This window comes from Emydura macquarii, unplaced genomic scaffold (assembly GCF_026122565.2).
Source record: "Emydura macquarii macquarii isolate MOO-44397 ecotype Brisbane River unplaced genomic scaffold, CSIRO-AGI_Emac_v2 contig_1119, whole genome shotgun sequence".
Classification (NCBI taxonomy): Eukaryota; Metazoa; Chordata; order Testudines; family Chelidae; genus Emydura; species Emydura macquarii.
Genome location: NW_027131256.1, coordinates 19,669,040 through 19,689,823, shown reverse-complemented (window position 1 = coordinate 19,689,823; position 20,784 = coordinate 19,669,040). Strand labels below are relative to the sequence as shown.

Sequence of the window (20,784 nt, the reverse complement as noted above, 5' to 3'; positions counted from 1 at the left end):
GACCTGCTCAAATATGAGCGATTTCATCATCCCTCTAATGGCTGGCCCACAGAAATTATATAAGCTCTAAAACTACTAAACTAATGGAGATTCTCCTTTAACTGCAGTAGTTAGAGGCCTGTGGTTTTGGAGCAGAAAGCTCTGTGAAGTCTATATGGCTGCAGTGTGCAGTATAGTTGACAACTGTCTATTCTGTGTGGCTTAAGAATTGTTACAACAACAGCCTTTTCAAGGGTTACTCACCATATGGTAGAGGCAAATATTTAGTATTAAAAAAGGATGAAAAATGGTGAAAAAAATCTAATAATGAACCAATCTTGCAACCAACTCTAAAATATAAAGCATAAAAGAATGTTAGGGTGCTTATACAAATACATTTAAACCCAGGGCCTCAGGAAGATTTAAAGTTCAATTCTTTCTAATCCCCACCCCAGTTAGTCACACACAACAAGAATTCACTACATGAAATCATTGGTCAGTTCTGCAAAGAATTCTAACATTTTCAGGCACCAGCTTACCAGCATTTAAGACTATTACAAAGTAAGGTAACAATACGACCCATCCATCTGGATTTAATTAAGAGATAAAATAAATATTTATGTCAATTTTTTTTTGATTGCACATTTGATATTGGAAGCTACATGATCACAAAACATGAAAAAGTCAATTACTTTTTGATCTACCATCAAACTCTACATACATCAATAAGGAAGCCACACCAGGCCAAATAGGCTATTACTTTCAAAGAAGTCCATGAAAGTTTCCCAAATACTGTTATACAAAGTTACACATCCATGCTGAGTTATTCATCAGGGTGTAGCAACAGTCTTGCAGTGCGCCAGGATTTTATTGGCAGATAACTGACGGACGAACTAAGCAGTGTGATTAAAAATTCCACGTTGGAAGCATTAACATAAAAGTATGTGTGTATAGTCTGAACGGGAGACTGAACGGCAGTTCTTGAAGTTGGGAGGAACACAAGGGAGGAATGAGAATATCTTCCATTTTAGAAATGCTGAGGCACAAAACACAGTTGCTTCTAGTACTTTCATACATGAAATCCTTTCTCGTGTATGTGCATCATGTGTAATCGCAAAGTCTGTAAACTGCTCACTATTCTTCTCTGGTGTCCAATGAGTACAACTCCAATTCTCCTAATGTCACTGTGAGATAAAGAAAGGTTAAAAGTCATCAAAATACAGCCACAGAAAGGATTCTAATTCCACCTATTGCTCACCACCTAATGTGGTTCTTCATCAGAACTGTTCAATGGCTTGATTGGAATATGCAAAAATGCCTCAATTTTTCAGGCGTTCAAAGATGCACCCGCCTATTCTGTATTTTTATAGGCAGCCATTTAGAAAAATCACATCTCCATAGCTAGGACATAGCTTTTTTGCTGGATCCTTAAGGGTCAAATCCTTCTCTCAACCCCTGGAAACAAGCTTGAGAAGCAGGCAGAAAAAAGGGACCTCCACAGGGTTGGAGAAAGGAAGAAATCCTTCCCACCCATCATGTTCACTGCTGTGGGTGCTGCTGCCCTTTTGCTGCTTACGGGTAGGGAAGAGAGAGTACCAACAATGTAGATGCATATCTACATCGTAGCAAATCATCAGCTCTGGTCATGCTGCTCTCCCAGTCCACCTTTGCCTCACCTACTTCTGCAACAGGCTGATGCAAAGGGAACACCAGGAAGCTCAGCCCTGAACAAGGCCCTAGCATCCTGCTCCTTCACTGTAGAACCTCCCAACAATTTCACTGCATTCAGCACTGTGGATGATGGGTCAGTACTTGACCCTTTAATGACAAATGAAAAGAGCTAGTGGATGCTAACAATTAAAAACTGACAGTAAAGTTAACTATGATCTGGTGACAATAAAAACCCCGCACAATAGACAAGCTCTGAATTGGCTCAACCAAATGTTAAACATGACAAAAGAGTAATTTATGTGGTTCATGTCAATCTTCTAAGGCAAGAACAGCATTTTTTTAAAAATGTGACGTCCAATACAACTTTCAGGAAACAAATATTATATTATTTAGTATTATATAGCTCTCTTCACATTCAAAATGTGCCACAGTGTGTGGCAAAATGTCAAATTAGATACCAAATAGCAACAGTCACTTGTTATTCACTGATCCTGCTCCCACTGAAATCAATAACAAAACTTCAATTAACTTCAGTGGAGCAGGATCAAGAACAGTGTCAGCAGTGTGCTTGGCACTGAACACAACAAAGTAAAAATACAATTAGCGTACACAGTCTGGGCCTGTTCCTGTTTGCAGCAAAGTACATTTAACCATTGGTTCAATGAGAGCAGATGAAGGCCCCTATCCAGCAAAACGTTTATGCATGTGAATAGTCCCACTGAATTCAGTGGTCATGCAAAAAGTAGGGAGCACAGCCAGGCTTTGAAACCAGGTCTTCTAAGTCCCTTAATCACCACGTCATCCTTCCTTTCTATATTTTGGTTGAAAGTTTATTTTTCCTTTTATTAACTGTACTAGCAAAGTGAAAATATACTTTTGTTCCATACATCTTAGGTACTTGGCTCTATCATTATTGCATTTCAGCAACTGCAATTTATCCACTGTACCAATAATAGTTTGCATACTTACTCAATACTCATTCTTGAAACCACATCCAAAGTTGTGAAACCTGCTGCCATGAAGTTATTTTTATACTGACCCATTTTTATTGAGTCTAGCCAATCAATGACTGAAACAAACAAAGGATATTCGGGAACTTCACCAGGTGAATCTGGCATTCTACAGAAACAAAATACAAAAGCTTGTAAGAAGTAATAAGTATAAAAAGTAAAGCCTGGTTTACTTTTGTAGAGATATTTTTGTATTAAAAAGTTGACTAGACTAGGTCTACTAATACTAGAAAGAAATAAGAGATGCGCCCATGCTGCAAAGTTCAGATCCTGAACTGAAGTTCTCTAAAGTTTCAGAAAAATTCAGATCTAGCAATTTGATTCTGGCCCATTCTCTAAAAATTGTTCAGTTGTATTTTAGCATCCAAAATTCCTTTTTAATGCTACTCTTACGGAAATAACTGGAATTCCACAGGAGTTTTACCTGCACAAGAAGCTCAGAAACAGACCTATCCACATTATTACTATTTTCCATATAGGGTGTATCTCCACAGAAAAAGAGATTAATTACCTTTACAGTGATTGATGTTCTTTGAGATGTGAATTCTGTATACATATTCCACAGTGGATGAGTGCACACCCAATGTGCATGCATAGGACAATTTTCTAGTCAGCAGTACCCACTATGGTAGTGCACATGCCTTTCCTCTCCCTGTGTGTTCCGTGAGGGTATAAAGGGTGAAGCCACCCTGCCACATCCCAGGAATCTGGGAATCAGATGAAGAATGATTGGCAGGGTTATAGAGAGGTTGTGGAAGTCCAATGTCTGTCTCAGCCAGGCTGGGGCTATGAGGATTATCCTGGCTTTCTCCCACTTTCTAAAGTACCCTGCAGAGCATGGGAAAGGGAAGGAACACAAAGAACAGTCTCTCTGTCCACAGGAGGAGAAAGGCCTGGAAAGAAGCTCTGGACTGCTGCCCTATCCCCCAGGTCCAGAGGTGGTGACCCTTGTTCTCCTTCATTGTGGAAAGATCTGAGTGAGAGACCCTGTACTGTTGGAAGATGTTCTGGAGGACCTAACTTCTGGTGCACCGACCACTCATGATTGTCACAGAAGTGCCTGCTGAGGTTATCTGCCTTCACATTTTCCACTGTTGGGAGATGGACTGCTGACAGGGAGATGCCTTGTCTTTTTGAAAAGTCCCATACTTGCATGGCCTTCTGGCACAAAATTGCTGATCTAGTGCTCCCTCTGCTGCCTGTTTAAGTAGAAGATTGGAGTGATATTTTCCAACATTACCAGAATCATTTGACCTTGAATGAGCAGCAGGAAAGCTATGCATGTCCTGTATACAGCCCAGAGTTCCTGCATAGTGATGAGCATGGCCTTGTGCTGTAAGATTGCCCATGTGATCCTCCCACCTGAATGTAGTGGCATCCATGATCATAGTCCTTGAGGGTGAACTGGAACTATACAGAACACCTCTGCGAACGTTCCTTGGGTCCTTCCACTAGCTCAGGGATTAAAGAACTGCCAGAGGGAGGGGCAGCACCTTGTCTAGGGGTGTCTTTATGGGTGGTAGACGGAGGACAGCCAAGCTTGATGGTTCTGGAAGTGGAGCCTCATATACAGGCTGACCTTGCTTGTACCAGGGGACAGGACTGCAAGTGGGACCAGAGATTGTGCAGCGTCTGGAGTTGAGTGGTAGGTAGGCTGTGGCTACCTCTGCATTGAAAATGACTTTAATGAATTCGATTCACCACATGGGTGCTAACGTGGCTTTCTTTCCATTAACCTGGAGGCACTGGTGCACAAATAGTTGGAGAATAGTCCCAGTGTTGGCCTGGACCTGAGGTTTTGAGCGGTTGCTGAACAACCAATTGTCTGTATGGCAATACATGGATATCCATCATTCTGAGGTAGGCAGCCACCACATCTAGACACTGCATGAACAGATTGGGTGCCACAGACAGCACAAAGAGAAAAACGCAGTATTGACAGTGATTGTTCTTGAACACAGATTTCAGGAAGTGCCTGTGTGATGGGTTCATCGTGATGTAAAAGTACATATCCTTGAGACTGAGGGCAACATACCAGTTTTTCTGATCTAGATAAGGGATAATTGACGCAAGGGAGACCATCTTCAACTTGAGATTTGTGATGTTGGTATTCAAGGCCAAAGCCCCACTGGCTCCTTGGGGAATGAAGAAGTACCTTGAATAGAATCTCCTTCCCCTCTGTCAAGGGGGAACCTCCTCTACAGTGCCCAAAGCAAGTTTGGACTACTGCTATTGCTGAGGCAGGATCTTGTGGAGGGTTACCTGAAGAGATATTGGGAGGGAGGATGATTGTGTGGAAGAGAGAGGCACTAATGGCATGGTCTACCTGGACCACCTCCAGTTCCCAGTGGTCTGAAGTGATGCTGGACCCAGTGCGAAGGAAGTGAGCCAGAAAATTGCCAAAAGAAGGGGAAGGCAAATATTGTGGATCACCTGGTATGGTTCTTGGGCACTGCCTGGTTGATGCCAAAGAGGAGTGATGAAGTTACAAGGTAAGTCCTCCTGTAAGCTTCCTTCTTGAGGACTTCTGCCTGCATCCCGATGGCTCTGGCAGCCTGCAGTTGAAAAAATGGTTGTTGCTGCTGCTAAGGCTGGGGCCTGAAGTGCCTTCTTATGGAGGACAGGGAATAGATTCCCAAGGACCTGAAGGTAGAGTCCTTAAAGGATTTCATTGCCTTTGTTGGGGGGTTGGCTGTGTGCTACAGGCTGGCAGTACCACCTAATGACGGTACTCTGGAGTGTAACACCTAACGGTGAGAGTCCAACGCCGCTTTGCCTACCGGCAATAGCTCAGGGAGTGTCACCCACTGGCAAGCGTTCAAGGGTTGATTCCCCTGGCAGTTACAGTTGGGGTAGTGTTGCTCATTGGTGAGACTCCAAAGGCTGCTTTGCCTAGCAGCAATCGTTCAGGATAGTGTTGCCCATTGGCGAGAGTTGGGGGGTGGGGGAAACCAGACCCATCCTACTCCCCCAGGTTCCAGTCCAGGGCCCATTGAAACAGTGGTCCTGGAACAGGGCCTGATAGTCCTAAGCACACTCCTTGGGTCACTTCCTACCCTGGTTCCAGTCCCTCAGAAGTTTTCATGGACTGGATTTGGGATGACTCCTGTGTTCCCCTCTGATGTGTCTCTGGAGCCTCTTCCTCTAGCCCCAGCGAATCGTCACCCTCAGCAGCTGCGATTGATGGGCTTCCTGAGGCTGGGCTAAGAGGCTCTGTCCTGGCAGCTTCCCGGCAGCTGCACCTGACTGCTCTCCTCCTTGGTCAGTTCAGACGGAGCTGAGTCACTCCCTTTTAAATGCTCTCTCCACTGGGAGCATTCCCAGCAGAGGCGAAGGAGCATGGCCTCTTGGGCCCACAGCAGCTCTTTAACCCTCGCCTCACCAGTGCAGGATTAGTATACCCTGTCACAGCCTTGTCAGAGTTACTGTGGAAAAGTGAGCAGCCCTTGAACAGCAGGTCTCAATAGTTGTTTGTAATTCCTTAGGTATGCCTGCCAACGTGAACCACTAAGTCAGCGCATTGCGATCACTGTCACCATTGACCTGGAGGCCATGTCTGCCACATCCAAGGCCATCTGCTGAGTGGTTCAGGCTACCAAATGTCCTTCTGGAAGAAGAGTTTGAAATCATCCTTGCAGTCTTACAGCAGCCTATCAGTAAAATGTTGGAAAGCACACTAGTTGACATGGTCATATTTTGCCAGGACTGCCTAGTTGTTTGAAATCCTCATCAGGAGGCTTGAGGTGGAGTAAAATTTCTGACAGCAGGTCAAGGTGCTTCACCTCCTTATCCTTGGGTGTCAACTTCTGTTGACATTGGCAGGTTCTCTTGTTGGCCACTGTTATTATGAGAGACCGTGTTCATGTCTAGTAGCTGGGGCAAGCTACTGTCTGTCTGATCATTTTGTTGTTGGAGTCAAAGATCTTGGTGTCTGCTATAGGACTTTAGTGGATTCTAATAACCCTTCATTGATCAGAATCACAACACATTGCAGTGTAAGATGCGAAGAGTATAAGATGTCGAGGAGCTAGTGTGACACATCCTGCACCTCCTCTTTTGGTGTGTGCAAGGCTCCATAACTTGCCTCATGAGGTCTTGGAACATTTTCTAGTTCTTGGGGATACAGCCCAACTGCTCCAGTGCCCTGGTATCATTTGGAGATGACAAAGTCATGGCTAGTACCATTTGTCCTTAGTCCCAGGCCCTCTGCACCGAGACCACTGGTGAGTCTTGGGACTGCAGTGGAGACGTGTCCAGTCTCAGGCGTGCGGGTGACAGTCTGTACTTTGAGCGCATTGTGAAAGCTGGAGTTGGAGAGTACCACAGTCCCCCGGGCCCCACATGCTTCACATTCCACAACCAGCAGTCTTGGTATTGCATTGGATCAGTACCACTTTCTTGTCTTAGCCATGGATAGATGTCTCTTGAGTCTTTTGGAGAGATCAACACTGCTGAGTTCTGGGACCTGGCTAGGGACAGCTGTTGTCTGTCGTACAGTCAGAGGACTGAAACCCTTCTGTCAGGTGGTGTCAGCATCCTGGCTGGATTCAATATCTAGGGCTTCCTCTTAACATTACAAAACAGAACCAGCTCACATCTCCACCCAGAAATCTGGGAAAACTAACCATCACCCCAGGCTCCTCTACTAGGCAATATTTCTCCATTCGCAAGCAATGAGTCCATGTATAACAAAATAAGAGTAGAGGGAATACAACATTAATCTGAGAAACCAGCACAACTATGATTCAGAAGTATGCAGACAATACGTAAATACCTGCCCCACACTATGCTGGGCAGTAGTCTTTGCCTCAGTTTCCCACCTTGTGGTGTAAAAGTCCAGTGGGACACCACTCTCCCTTTCCTTCCACGGCACTCCACTGGTGGTTTATTGTCCAAAGTCACTGAAGTGCCAGAGTCCAGGGGTGCATTCTGGTTTGTTCACCTCTTGCCTCCTAAAGGGGGATGGTTCAGGGATGTCTCTGCCACTGCTACTATGCTGCCAATCCCTCTGTTCACTGTTGTCATCACTGCTGCTCACCACCACCGCTGCTGCCTCTGCCTTTATTGTGTGTTTTGAGGTTTCACCACCTACCCCGATTCTTAGTGATTTCAGTTCTTAATTAATCCACGGGGTAGCGGGGAACCTCACTGCTGCTGCCTCCTCTGCATTGTCTTTCTTGTCCCCACACCAGGACTTAGGCTCAGCCTCCTCTAGACCACCTTATCAGTGACTGCAGCTCTGGTGATCACTTAGCAGAAAGGAGGACTCTCAATGGAGTCTAATCAGCTCTGCAGCTCTGTCTTTAAACATTGGAGGGGGCTGGTCAAATGGCATTAAGGACTCTTTAAACAGAGGCCACATCACCAGGTTGGAACACCTGTCCCCACTGCCTCTGACCTTCCCTTGGATTTGGCATCCCTATTTCACACTCAATGAGCGAGATAAATTTAGGGTGACCCCCTCAATTAGAGCATATTAAGTAAAGGTCTGCTACTGCTCAGTCATACATAAAGAGTGATAACATTTTATTTCACTTGCATCCAAGACTTAAGTGAATTTTGCCCCAAAACAGCCCAAACGGATGGCTTTGGCAAAGCAGGTATGTCTGCTGCTCTCCTCGGCAATATAGGTACGTCTGTGCAAATATGATCTGCTCTTGAGGTGTCTCCCTTCAGCTTATCAACAGATGGAAGGAGAGAGCTCATTCAGGCCATTGGCTTACAGGATGAGACAGTGTAGTCCTCTGGAAAATGTGGTGCCCATCCTGTGGGTGTAGGGGGAACCTGACCATGTGGCACAAACATCGAGGCTGCTGGGTCCAGGAATCTGGATGACTTCAGGAATGACTGTGGCTCCCACAGCCACAAGAGCGCCAGCACCGGTGATGAGGTCGGGAGTGGTGGAGCCATGTAGGCTGGTCAGCATAGCTGTGGGTGCACAGGTCCCAGCGATGAAGGCATTGGGATGTCCTGGGACTGCATTAGCTGGTGATTGTTCCAACCGCCTCAGTTCCGAGAAGGCTAATACTGCTGCGACAGCATTGGGGAAGGCCTCTGGCTCACTGGGTCTGTTCAGCTGGTGCTGGCTCCCATGCTCAGAGAACATTTTCAAAGTTTTGAGGCACCCTTAATGTCTGACAACAATGTAGTTTTATGTGGCTTTGAAGTCAGAGCAGGGGAGGGAGAGCTCCATCTCTCCTCCTTCAAAAGCTTGAGCTCTGAATCCAACCTACCTCTATACCTTTTAGATGAGTAGGTTTCAAGCCAGTTTCAAAGTTGATGCTAGGACCAGTTTCAATGATCTTTGTTCTCCATGGGCCTAAATGCCTGGAATCCAGAGTCAGAATCCAGTCTTGTTGCCTGCTTCATGAGGAATGCCCTCTGGTGTGCCTACCTGGAGCGCTGGGTCTGCTTCAGGAAGGACCTGCAGATTTCACAACACTCTAGTGTGTGCCTCTTGCCCAGGCAAAACTGACACCTCACGTGTCCATCATTCAGCATCATAACCGCCTCACAGAACAAGCAGTTCTTGAAGCGAAGGTACTTGCCAGGGTTGGCTGTGGTGGCCAGTACTGCCGGCAACCATGAAGTGTTCCTCTTCTTGCAGTGTTCACCTGCACCTATCTGACTAAAATAACAAGGCTAACTAATTAGAAGCCGAAGTGGAGGAAAATCTGAAGTGAATTGCTCCCCTCTACCATGGGTGATAGAGAAGGAACCGGGTGTGGCTTGGCAGCTCCACCCTTTATACCCTCACAGAATGCATGAGGAGATGAAGGGTGCATGAGCCGCCCCAATGGATACTGCTGACTAGAAAATTCTCCAGTGCCTATGCACTGGCCCTGCACTCTCCATCTGTGCAGCATGCATATGGACTTGCATCTGAAGAAGAATTTAAACTCTTGGGATGAAGATGATGACATATTTTGAAACCCAGCAAAGCAAAGCAGAGGGATTAAAAGCAGATTTAACCTTGGATATTATGGAAAAATAGCACAGTTAGAATGAAAAAGTATTAATACCACACTGGGTAATAACTTTTACTTTATCTGCATAGAAAATAGATGAAAAAGGGAATGTATGTTTATTGCTACATTATTAGGCAATGGTTGCAGCAGCTGCAGTACAAACATAAAGAGCAAATAAGAACTACATTTTATACTCTGATTTTTATAGGATTTTATGTATGATAGTAAACAAACAAACAAACAAGAATACAGCTAATTGAATCACACTTTGTCTCAATTTTTTTAACCTACTATTCTATTCTTGCAAGTAAAATTTAAGAAATTAGAGAAAACAAAATTCTCTGGGTTTTTTTTTTTCTGTTATTTCCTTTGGACTTTATCCTGCATGGTGGGGAGTGCTCCCAGCTCCCAGTGACTTTACGCATTTGGCAGCATATTGTATGTAATTGCCTTGTAAATTATTTTGCCTGTTATTTTCTCCAGCGTGTGTGCTTCTTTCAAAGAGCACATGGGTAGGGGAGAACATTTTATAAAATAGGAAAAAATATAGTATAACCAGAAAAATGGGCAAGGAGACTGAGGCACAGATGCAATACCTGAAACTATTTTAAAACAAACCTTGTAAAATTGACTGGATCTCAAGCTGAATAGCAGAAATGTGTTTATTACACTCCAAAGAATCAATATTTTGTAATTAAAAAAAATCATACACATCATTTTGAAGCTATATGTTCTAAAACAAGCATGTGATAGTTTGTAAGTGTTTTGGAGTACTTTTAAAAAGAAAGATATGTTCTGATTTAGTGGGGGCAACTTACAGAGAAAAATACTACTCAGTGTGAGTAAGGGTGACAGACTGATCCAAGATGAGCAGGATGTAGGGAGCAGTACATCCTACTAAATTAATCTACTATGGCTCCATCCACACAGATTAGAATGCATTAACCACGTTGATTTAACTTTCATCTAGACATTGAAAAAGGTGCTGGGTGTGGAGGTCTGGTGTGGGATAGGATAGAGAGAGAAAATGAAAGAAAAAAATTGACTATTAAAATTCATTGTAGTCAATTAAAAATGAACAACAAAGGTTCTAGGTACTAAAAGGCAGATGACAATTTTCATCTGCTACGTGAGGTCTTCCAAATTGTCACAAGGCCTGATGCTGATCTCACTTACTGGTGTAATTCCAGTTACTTCAGATTTACATTAGCATAACTGAGAGGGTCATCAGGCTCACAGCTTGCTTGGAAGCTTGCCATCTGGGGCCATAGACTACGAATGACTCTCAAATACTGCCCCTCCCCCATGGTGTCTTTGCACAGAGGGCCCCAAGAGGAAAGGAGCATGACTGATGGATCTGGAGCTTCTCAGTTTGAGCACACGGCACAGAGACAGAGGTTTTTTTCAGAGCAGAGTTCTACTCAGGGGGTTGACCATTGCCACATATAATAGGATTTGAAGGAGACAGAGGGAAGGAGAGACATCGCGCAGCCTGAAACACTGGTGAATCATGAAGTCACTGAAGGGGTGACCTCACCCTAGGGAAGGGTTCATCTCAGGACTTTTGTTAGTTTCAAAGATCTATAACCTTCAAATACTTTAAAAGTCAAGTCAGTGAGGTTCAGAAATTCCACTGCTAAGGCTGTGAAGTTGCCTTTCTGCCACAGTGTTTGAGAAGCAGTTAAACTAGTAAATTCAGAGTGCCCACAGCCTAGATGGAGCTCTGAAGGAGAGGGTATAAGCAAATCTTAGGGGGTAGAGGAGGGTTCAGGAGATTTGACTTTGGTTTCAGGATCTACAATGGACGGATGGCAGTGTCCTACATTCCAGTGAAGGGTGTCAGACAAGTGGTCTGAATGGGGAAATGTGACCTACAGTCCAGAGCTAGAACCCATGACTAAATTCTACTCAGACCCAGTTGGCTTGGAGGTATGTGGGACCTAATGAGTGGGTCCATTTGCAAGAGACTGGTGATCGTATAGCCAGTTATGGGACCTGTTTATAATACCAGCCTGTTCAGAACTACTTGTCCCAAGTCACCACTTGGTCCCAGCTCTGACCTCAACCTCAACCTAACACATCCACCAGCCCCAACCCTAACCCTAGTCCTGGTCCATACACCAAATGGCTCTAAACCTAGCCTTAGCAAGCCATCACTAAGTGTTCCAAACTCTAACTCTAGTATGGGGAAAAAAACCAGCTCCAGCTATCAAATAAGTTTGGGGTGGCCAGATAGCCACAGCTCTAAACCTAGTCTGGGTTTACTTAACAGCCTTTTTCCTCAAGCTTGGCCATGGCAAACCACCAGCCCCAACCTTAGCCATAGATACCAGCCTCTCTTCACTAGTCCAGGGCCCTTGGCAGTCAAGTTGTCCAGACCTTATCCCTAGCTCAGATCACTGACTCACCCCACCCAAAGCCTGCAGTGAGGCTATGCAGTGTTAAGAGGTTCAGAGAGTCCTTCGCAATGGAGTGAGTTTTGCCCTTAATGAATAAGAGTGGGGCCAAATTCATCCCTGATATAAGTTCATTGATATCAGCTTACACCTGGAATGACTTTGGCTCACTATGTTTACAAAGTGGCCAGTCATTTCTTCAACAGCCCTGCACCTACCATCTGCTTTATTCATATCCATAATATTACTTTGGGAATAGGGAGGAATCTTTGGGTAGCACCTCCTGGTATTTGTTGTGGAATGGGAGTGCCACAGATTTCTTGTATCATCATTCCTCTTCCACTAAGGGTAGCACAACTTAGCAAGTATGAAGTATAAATAGATTCAGAAGGAAAATACTTTAAGGCAGTTTACAAACTATTCATGCACTGTTTGCCATTTCAAACTAAGAGACAGAGCATTGAAGGGAGAAGAAAATTAAAGAGGGAACTTGGAAAACATATGAGTATAGGACAAACACCAAACAAAAGGTAGAAAAACAAAGACGAGATTCATGAAGATCAAAGACTGACAGAATAATCAAAAGAGAGGAAAATATTGGACAAAAAAAGAACAATGGCTAAGAACGTGCTTGAGAAAAAAGTCCTTTTGTTTGCAATGTCATCAGTTTCATTTGCTAATAAAATACATATTATAAGAGGTTCAGATTGATTTTAAACACCCAACCAATACTTAGGGTATGTCTTCACTGCCACGGTGGCAGGCATCGATGCAGCGTCATTGATTCTGTGGGTCTGTGTAGACCCGTTCAGTCCATCGGAGAGCACTCTCTGGTCAACTCACTTAGTCCACCTCCCCTAAAGGAATAAGTCAGAGTCGATGGGAGAGCGTTTCCCATTGACATAGCGCCGTGAAGACACCATGCTATGTGAACATAAGTATTTCAATGGGAGATATGCAAGCTACGTAATGATTACGTAGCTTGTGTATCTCCCGTCAACCACCACCACCAGTGTAGACCAGCCCTTCACACCTAAGCTCTCATTTAGCTCAAAGCTTCGTCAGGATATCCCATCCCTCCATAATTCATTGTGTTATTTAATAGCAGTCATGATTGTAAAAGGAAAGAGCACTGAAGTGAGTCTTACACAAGTACATCCTCCACTAGGGTATGAAGGGAGCTGGGGTTGCGGATCAATTTGTCTAAGAAGCTAACAATGTCAGTAAACTTCGGCCGGTGGTTTCTCTCTTTTTGCCAGCAGTGAAGCATAAGTTGGTGGAGAGAAGCTGGACAGCCCATCGGAGCTGGAAGCCTGTAACCTTCTTCTATAGACAGTATAACCTAAACAAAGATAATATAGGTGATTACAGAGCATTATATTAACATGCATAAGGACAATATAAAACTAAGAATCAGGACCAATGATAAATCAAGACTAAGACACCCTCACAGTCTAGAGTTGTATGCAGGTCCTACATGCAGATGTGGTGGAGGCCAGGATTTCGATTGGTGTTCTTTACACTTTAAGTCTCAAACTGAGCTAGCAAAGCATTAGTCACAAGAATGTGTCCCATGCTTCTTGGCATGTGTGAGGCAACTTGTGTGGCATTAAGCAAACAGGATGGGGTTGGTGGGATCACTGATCATTCCCTTCAAGCAGCCTTCAAGGAAAGGAGGAGGAGAAACAACCTTTCTGTTAAGCAACTGTGAAAGAGACGAGAGAAATAAGAAACATCCTTATCCCTTTCAGCATGGAGTCAGGAAGCTAATAAAGTAATCTCATACTGAGCATCACATACTGATGTGCTCTGATATTTGCATCATGACATTGCATTAATACATGGCAATGTCATGCTGTAATGAGACTGTTATAATGCAAATACCACAGTGCAATGTCTGGCCCTCTGTAACTTCATTTGATAACAAAGTGGTTCTTCTGCTCTTCAAGACTGAGCATGACTGATCCAGACAATGAAAGCCATTTTGCAATACAGCATAATGCAACTTTGTCTTGTACAGCATCTTTCGTAGAAACCGTATCTCAAAATGCTTTAGGGGTGTATGTGTATGTGTATTTTTATAATATTTATAATATAAATTCCAGTGTTAGATAATAAATACCAGGAGAGTGAAACTGCAAGGATTGGCAGGGATGGAAAGATATGGTTTCAACTGATATTTGAAAAGAAATGGACAGCTCAGATACTGGAAAACCGTTTCATGTAGGGGGGAGCTGCAGAGGAGGTGGCTTTGTTTAGTAACATTGGTGAGACAGTTGAAAGGGACAAACAGGCCCTGCAATATGAGCAGAGAGAGCAGGAAAGAGAGCAGAAACTGACTAGTTCTGTGAGAAGTCAGCTTGAATGCATGAAAGGTTTAAAAACTAAGACTGGAATGTTTGCTAGATCCTGAAATGAAAGGGAGCCTGTTGAGCTGTTGAAAGAAGATGATGATGTAGTTATGCTTCTTTGTACATAGAGAGTAAGCAGTTCAAAGGACAAAAACAAACAACAACAAAAACCATATACAATGTCCACTAAAAAATAAATTGCAATATTTACAATACATTGGCCTTTGTGAGAAATATACCTGTTGAAAGAACGCACTCTGTATTAAAGTGACATTTTATACATTTTAGCATGATTATACATACACATACATGTGTGCATGGCACATATAATCAATATGTCAGGCAGAGTGCACATTACATTATTTACAGTGAAGCAATGCTTTATATCACTAATTGTAGCTTCTGTATTTTCAGTTCTATTAGCCTGGAACTCTGTCTTGCACTTTTTCTGAATTCTGAATTAGCATTGTTGGCTCTGCTTATCAATGCCTGATGTTTATGCTGCAGGCATTATGCAAATAACAGTAATGAAGCTATATTGAGACCTATGTTCCCCTTTACCAGAGAGAGAGAGAGAGCATGGTAATTACAGTCAACTGGGCCTGAATTTTTAGAAAGGAGAGCTCAGCTACAGAGCATTGCTCTCTTGTGCACTGGCAGAAACCCCCTGTGCAAGGGCATGCACAAGGGAGGGACAAGCAGGGGCACCCACTTCCGCCAATCTGTGTGTGTATCCCTGGAGCCCAGGGAGGGAGGAAGCAGTCTGCAAAGCAGGCAGCAGCCTGGGAATTCCAGCAGCAGGGAAGGAGAAGCAGCCAGCTGCAGGGGTCAGGGGAGGAGGAACTCAGCCGGCAGCCAGCCTCCCTGCTGCTTTCCTCCTCCCTGGGCTGCAGGGACACAGAGAGTGCCACTGCCTGGGGGAGCTGCTGCCTCCTCGCTGCTGGGTGTCCCCAACAGAGGCGTACCGAGAAATTGGGGGCAGGGCGGGGGGAATCACGTGAACCTTTCATTTGTGTGTGTTTAACTTGCTCATCCAAAAGTGGTTAATTTTAAATTCCTGTGCACGCCCTTGGCCCTGTACATATACAAGATATGTTTAGAGCTCTGGGGATTTGGGATTGTGGTGGGATAAGTTTTGAACCATCCAGCAACAACACTATGTGGTATGCTTTACTCACAAGTTAGTATAATTTGCCACAGAGATCTTCCAGGCTGTGCCTTCTTCCCTTTCCTTTATGCTTGGCTGTAATGTGCACTGATAGGTCAGAGACCAGTGGGGAGGCTGACTGCTTGAGGTATGAACCAGGAGTGTGTGTGCTGATGGATAAACATGTTGCAAGTGTCCTGGAAAGTGCAGGTTTAAGGCCTCTAATTTCTTGCATGTCCTCAGGCTCTATGTGATTAGAGTCCCTGCCCCCCTCATTGCCATTACACTTCCTCTCAATGGGATAAACACTAGATCATTTCCAGGAAATAGCCCACATGGAAATCTTCTTTAAATTTCCCCTTCAATGGCTATTTTCAGGGGGAAAAGTTCTGTACACAGAGGAGAAAATTTCAGCAATTGAAATTACCACAACTGTTTCATTAACAGTGAATTATTTATGACTTCCACAGCAACAGAGTCGCCAGAACCCTTTTATTCTACACAAAAAAATATGTATTTGTCCATGACAACTATCTCGTTACCAAACACAATTTTCCCATTCAGTAATATGACCAACCCAAACTCAGGCTGATAAAGCCTTTTTACCACATTCATTCTCTGTATATACATACAGACAGATATATGAGTGTTCAAATCTCTCTTTATATCCAAACAGACAGACAGAATACATACCACATGTGCAGAATTGATAGCTATTGATAAATAACAAAGCCATGTGATAAATAATTACCTCGCCTGCTCTTTTAGTCCAATAACCCATCTTCCTAAGACTTATTTTAACATACCAAATACCCATACTGCGCAAAATAGTTGCAATCAAAAAAATATTGGACTGTCAGAGAAAGGTTTCCCCTTCTTACTCTTGCCCTCTTTAATTTGGACTATGCCCCCAAATTGCTTCCATTGGAGGGCCTTCTTTTAGGTGCAGCCCCTTAACGATCTCTCACAACTATCTTAAATGAAGGGTGTGTTTACCCATGGGTTTGTATAATGTTTTAACTCAATTCATAAAATGGTTTCATCCAGTTGAAAACAGTAGGAAGGAAAGTGAACTACTAAGTGGATAGAAGAACAAAGGAAGGAGTCCTGTGAACAAGTTCTTCATAAAGAAGGTCTTGATGGCATAGGAGGCTCATTGCCAGGTCCTTTATAAAGAGAAGGGATGCTGCTAGAGGAAGGATACAGCCACAAAAAATGGTTCTCAGGATGCCAGTTGACTTTATGCCAATTGCGGATGTCTTTCAACCCAAAATTTAACAAGAAATGTTAAGTATCACAATGCAATGAATCTTTTCTATAAAAGCAGGAAGGATTAGGAGTTTGTCACAAGTGGCTACGGAAAACCTAATTACTTACTATGATAATAAGTAGATCTTTGTGGATACATATAACTGAAGTTGCAATCTTTAGCTGCTCAGAAAAACAGATATCAGCCTAATATATTACGGTGTAAATGATAAGGTTCTGAAAGGTGTTAATTTCTAGGTCAAAAGCAAATGCTCCACACCCTTTATTAGGCATAAAACATTCAACTGTCATGCCAATAGAAAGCTAATGACATTTTTCTAAAATACATTATTTTAAAAATGACTTCATTGGCATTTATATTTTCTTGGACTCATTACATTTTGTTATTTCTTTGGTAGGGAAGTCATGGTCCATGGTTTTCCTGTTCAAAAGGAAAATTTCAGTATACATCGAGATGTAGACTGCTGTTGGAAGAATTATCATTAACAATTTTCTATTAATAGCACTATGGCACTTTTTATCTTCAAAGCACTGTATGAACATTAACGTATTAATATTCATAATACCCCTGTGAGGCAAGTATTACCCCATTTTACAGATAAAGAACCTGGGGCAAAGAGATGATGTGAGTTTGAAAAACAATACAGTGGGAGGCAAGTGTCGAAGGCAGGCCTAGAACTCTAGAGTCCCTGCATCCCACTTAGCTCACTGCACCACACTTGTTATTAAAGTAGAGGGATTAGGCATACACATAGCTGAGAACAGCCCACCAATACCAGTAAGGTACAGCACCTATGGAGACCATATCTGACTTTTGGGGAGATAAAAATGTGGAAGACATTTTAAGCACCTTTTAATATTCTTTTCTGTAGTTAGTTTAGAGCTGGTGAAAGTGTCAATTCTTCTGGAGTCCTACCCTCTCTGTCTACAGAACAGATATAGAAAAAGCTGCAACAGTTAGTGGAAGCTTCCCCACATTGGCAAATCAGTATTCTATTGCTCTCAACCTGAAATGATAATAGGGTTAGCTCAGTCTTCATAACAAATTAGTCGTTGGAGTCCAAGGGCACTGGAACTTTCGTAGGGGGAGGGGGAGCAAAGCCAAAGTGCCTCCTCCCTCTCTGTGGCTGGCTGCTCCAGCAGTGAGTCAGCTGCCCTCTCTTTTGGTGCCACAGCAGCCCCTGTGGGTGAAAGGTGTAATTTCAGCACCTCCCTGGCAGAACCTATTATTTGGTTGGGGGGAAAAATCTGTGGGGATCATGAATTCTCTGCTTATGTTTCTTTTATTACAACATGGAGAGGCATGGCCTGCCCACTTTTAAAATTGGGGAGAAGAGAGGGGACGGGACTCTGGTCCCCTGGCTGGTTGCAGTTCCAGTGTCTTGGACTCTTCACTAAGACTGTCAACAAAAAGACTGATTAGCGCTAATTGTGCTTCTGGTTTTGGGATGTAGACACTTGACCAGCAGGAACTGGATTGAAAGCATCAATTTATTTTACTCAGTTCATGAAGCAGAAATCAAATAGTCAAAGCCAAACACACACACACACACACACACACACTTTCTCTCTCTCTCTCTCTAAGTGATCCAAATGTTGAAAGAGTTCACCATTGGGTCCCGTAGATAAGAGTTAGGGTTAGTGAAATGTGTATAGTGAATTTTTACATGTCAGTATTGTTGTTAGGTGAACATAGAAACAGTAAGAGAAATGTAAGTTAACATAACTGGTCATTGCCATACTTTTTAACAAATAGGCTTTGTGATTTTTTAAGCAAAATATTCTTGTTGTGTACTTTATATATGGGTTATATGAATCACTGGAGCAATCTTAAATATAAATTAAGGTTTTTGTTTGAAAGTAGTAGTCACAAGGGTTAAAGATGGAATTAATATTAAGCCACAATTACACTCTGAAAATGATATTTATTCTCCCTCAATGGTTTCCATCAGGCCCGCTAACTAATTACTTACTATGGCCAGGGATCTGGTGATTTTAAAGCGCCTGGCAATTTTAAAAAGGGCCTGGGCCAGGGGCGTCAGAGTGAAAGCTTCCCCTTGGGGAGGCTAGCTCCCCATCCCACTTCTTCTGTCCATGGTCCTCACTCACAGTCCACCCCCCACTCTGCTCCAAACCCCACCCCGCTTGCCACTGCATCCCTCCCCGCCAGCCCAACTCCCCTCTTGGCCCCCTCCTCTTTTCCACCCACCCCTTTCCCTGCTTGGCCTCCCTACAGCCATGTCCCCGCTCCCCACTTAGCTATCCCTGCCATTGCTCCATGACTGCATCCCCCTCTCCTCCCTTGCTCACACCCCCACTGCTGCTTGCCACGTCCCTCCTCCCCCCTCCCTGCTCAGCCCCTCCAGCTGTTGCTCGCCACCTGGGGGAAGGGAGAGTGTGGAAGAGAGGAGGGGGATCAAGCAATTGGGGGGGAAAGGGATGCGGCAGTGAGTGGGCTAAGTTGGGGAGAGGGCGGTGTCTGGGGCAGACTGTGAGCAGGGCTGGGGGCAGAAGGGGCAGGGTGGGAGTGTTCTGCCCAAGGGCCTGGAATTCCTGTCAGTGGGCCTGGCTTCCCTATCAAATTTATCCAGTTTACAGGCTCAAAAAATATTTTTAATTGGCAAAGCTGCAAACCCTACCTTATGTCTGAAAATTAAGCTGGGCTATTTCTGCCACTTTCATCAACAACAGTAAGGAGGATTCTGCATTCTGAACTGAGCTGACAATTTTATTGACGATGCAGGAGAGAGAAGAAAGTCCAGGAGGATTCCAACCCTTGTGTCCTGCTGACATTTGGTTTATGAGACTTAAGCAATGGAACAATCTGCCAGGAGGGAGGTGCAGCTGGACATGCCCTGCTATATCGGGGGATCTAGAATTGGTCAATGCAGCTCACACGTCTGCAGCGTGTTTTAATATCCTTGAATCAAAAGAGCTATTACTACTACTAAATAATTGCCATTGTTGTGAGTTTTATTCAGTTTGCCATAGCAGTTTTATGCATATTCAATCAATCCATTAAATATTATTTTTTCTGAATAGCTAAGTTTTGCAATATGTCATAATTTATACAATGGCCTCTAATAGGTGTCCCAGAAGAGTTCATTCACAGCTGTTCTGTAAACTGAATGCACCAGATATAAATCTTCCTTTCCTCACATGGTATTAGTGAGCTAGAGTCTTAGCTCAATCTGTTCATCAGTACAATAGTTACTTCAGAAAGTTCAATATCTTATCTAATGTTTATTAATTAAGCAATAAGACATGACAGACTGTGCAGCAGCCCTAATTAATGGACACCTCTAGTGACTGCCACACATCCAAGAAGTGCATTAATCAGCACTACCATAGGTCTGAAATGACTTACCACAATAATAAAATGGTTATTTACTTAAACAAGTAACATTTCTCAAATTGAATAAGGTTTTAAGAATGTTACAAAATGTATGGTCAACATTTTCAAACTAGGTGCCTAAAGTTCAGCTCCTAAATCCATATTTAGGCAATTAAATAGAAGTTCCCTGATTTTCAAAGGAGCTGAGCCTTTACAGATCTCACTGACTTAAGTATTTATGGGTGCTCATAATTTCTGAAAATCAGATCACTTTTATTTAGATTCCTAAATATCACTTTATCAGACTAACTTTAGGCTTTTAGGTTTGAAAATGTTGATCTATGAAAATACTTTTCTTTATGTTTGTGTAGGGTAATCTGTGACAGTGAATTAAATTTTTTTTAACAATTTTGACCACTTGTGCAGAAGCCCACAGTAGTCCTTGCTGCTCAGCCAAGATCCAACAGGCATGAGGTGAAAGCTATGGGACTTTGGGCTTTGCCAACTGAAGGCCACATACTGTGTCATTTAAAAAATAAAAACATATTGCAAGGTTTTCCAGAACAATCACTATAGCTGATATCTTAGCAGATCTGTAAAAATATGAACTATTTCTGAAGTCATGTAAATGGTATAAGATAAATGTTGGTAAGTGGATG

At 43.3% G+C, this 20,784-nt stretch overlaps 1 protein-coding gene across 1 annotated transcript in view; it reads right to left on the bottom strand.

Moving 5' to 3' along the window:
* Positions 1-218: 218 nt before the first annotated feature.
* The window catches only part of EPHA6 (EPH receptor A6), a 709,227-nt gene continuing 688,661 nt past the window's right edge, over positions 219-20,784 (bottom strand). Inside the window, exons 15-17 of the mRNA XM_067546257.1 lie at positions 13,173-13,366; positions 2,620-2,769; positions 219-1,163 (exon numbers count right to left, since the gene is read on the bottom strand). Of these exons, the coding sequence (XP_067402358.1) occupies positions 1,049-1,163; positions 2,620-2,769; positions 13,173-13,366 (459 nt within the window). The 3' untranslated portion in view covers positions 219-1,048. The remainder of the gene's footprint in view (positions 1,164-2,619; positions 2,770-13,172; positions 13,367-20,784) is intronic.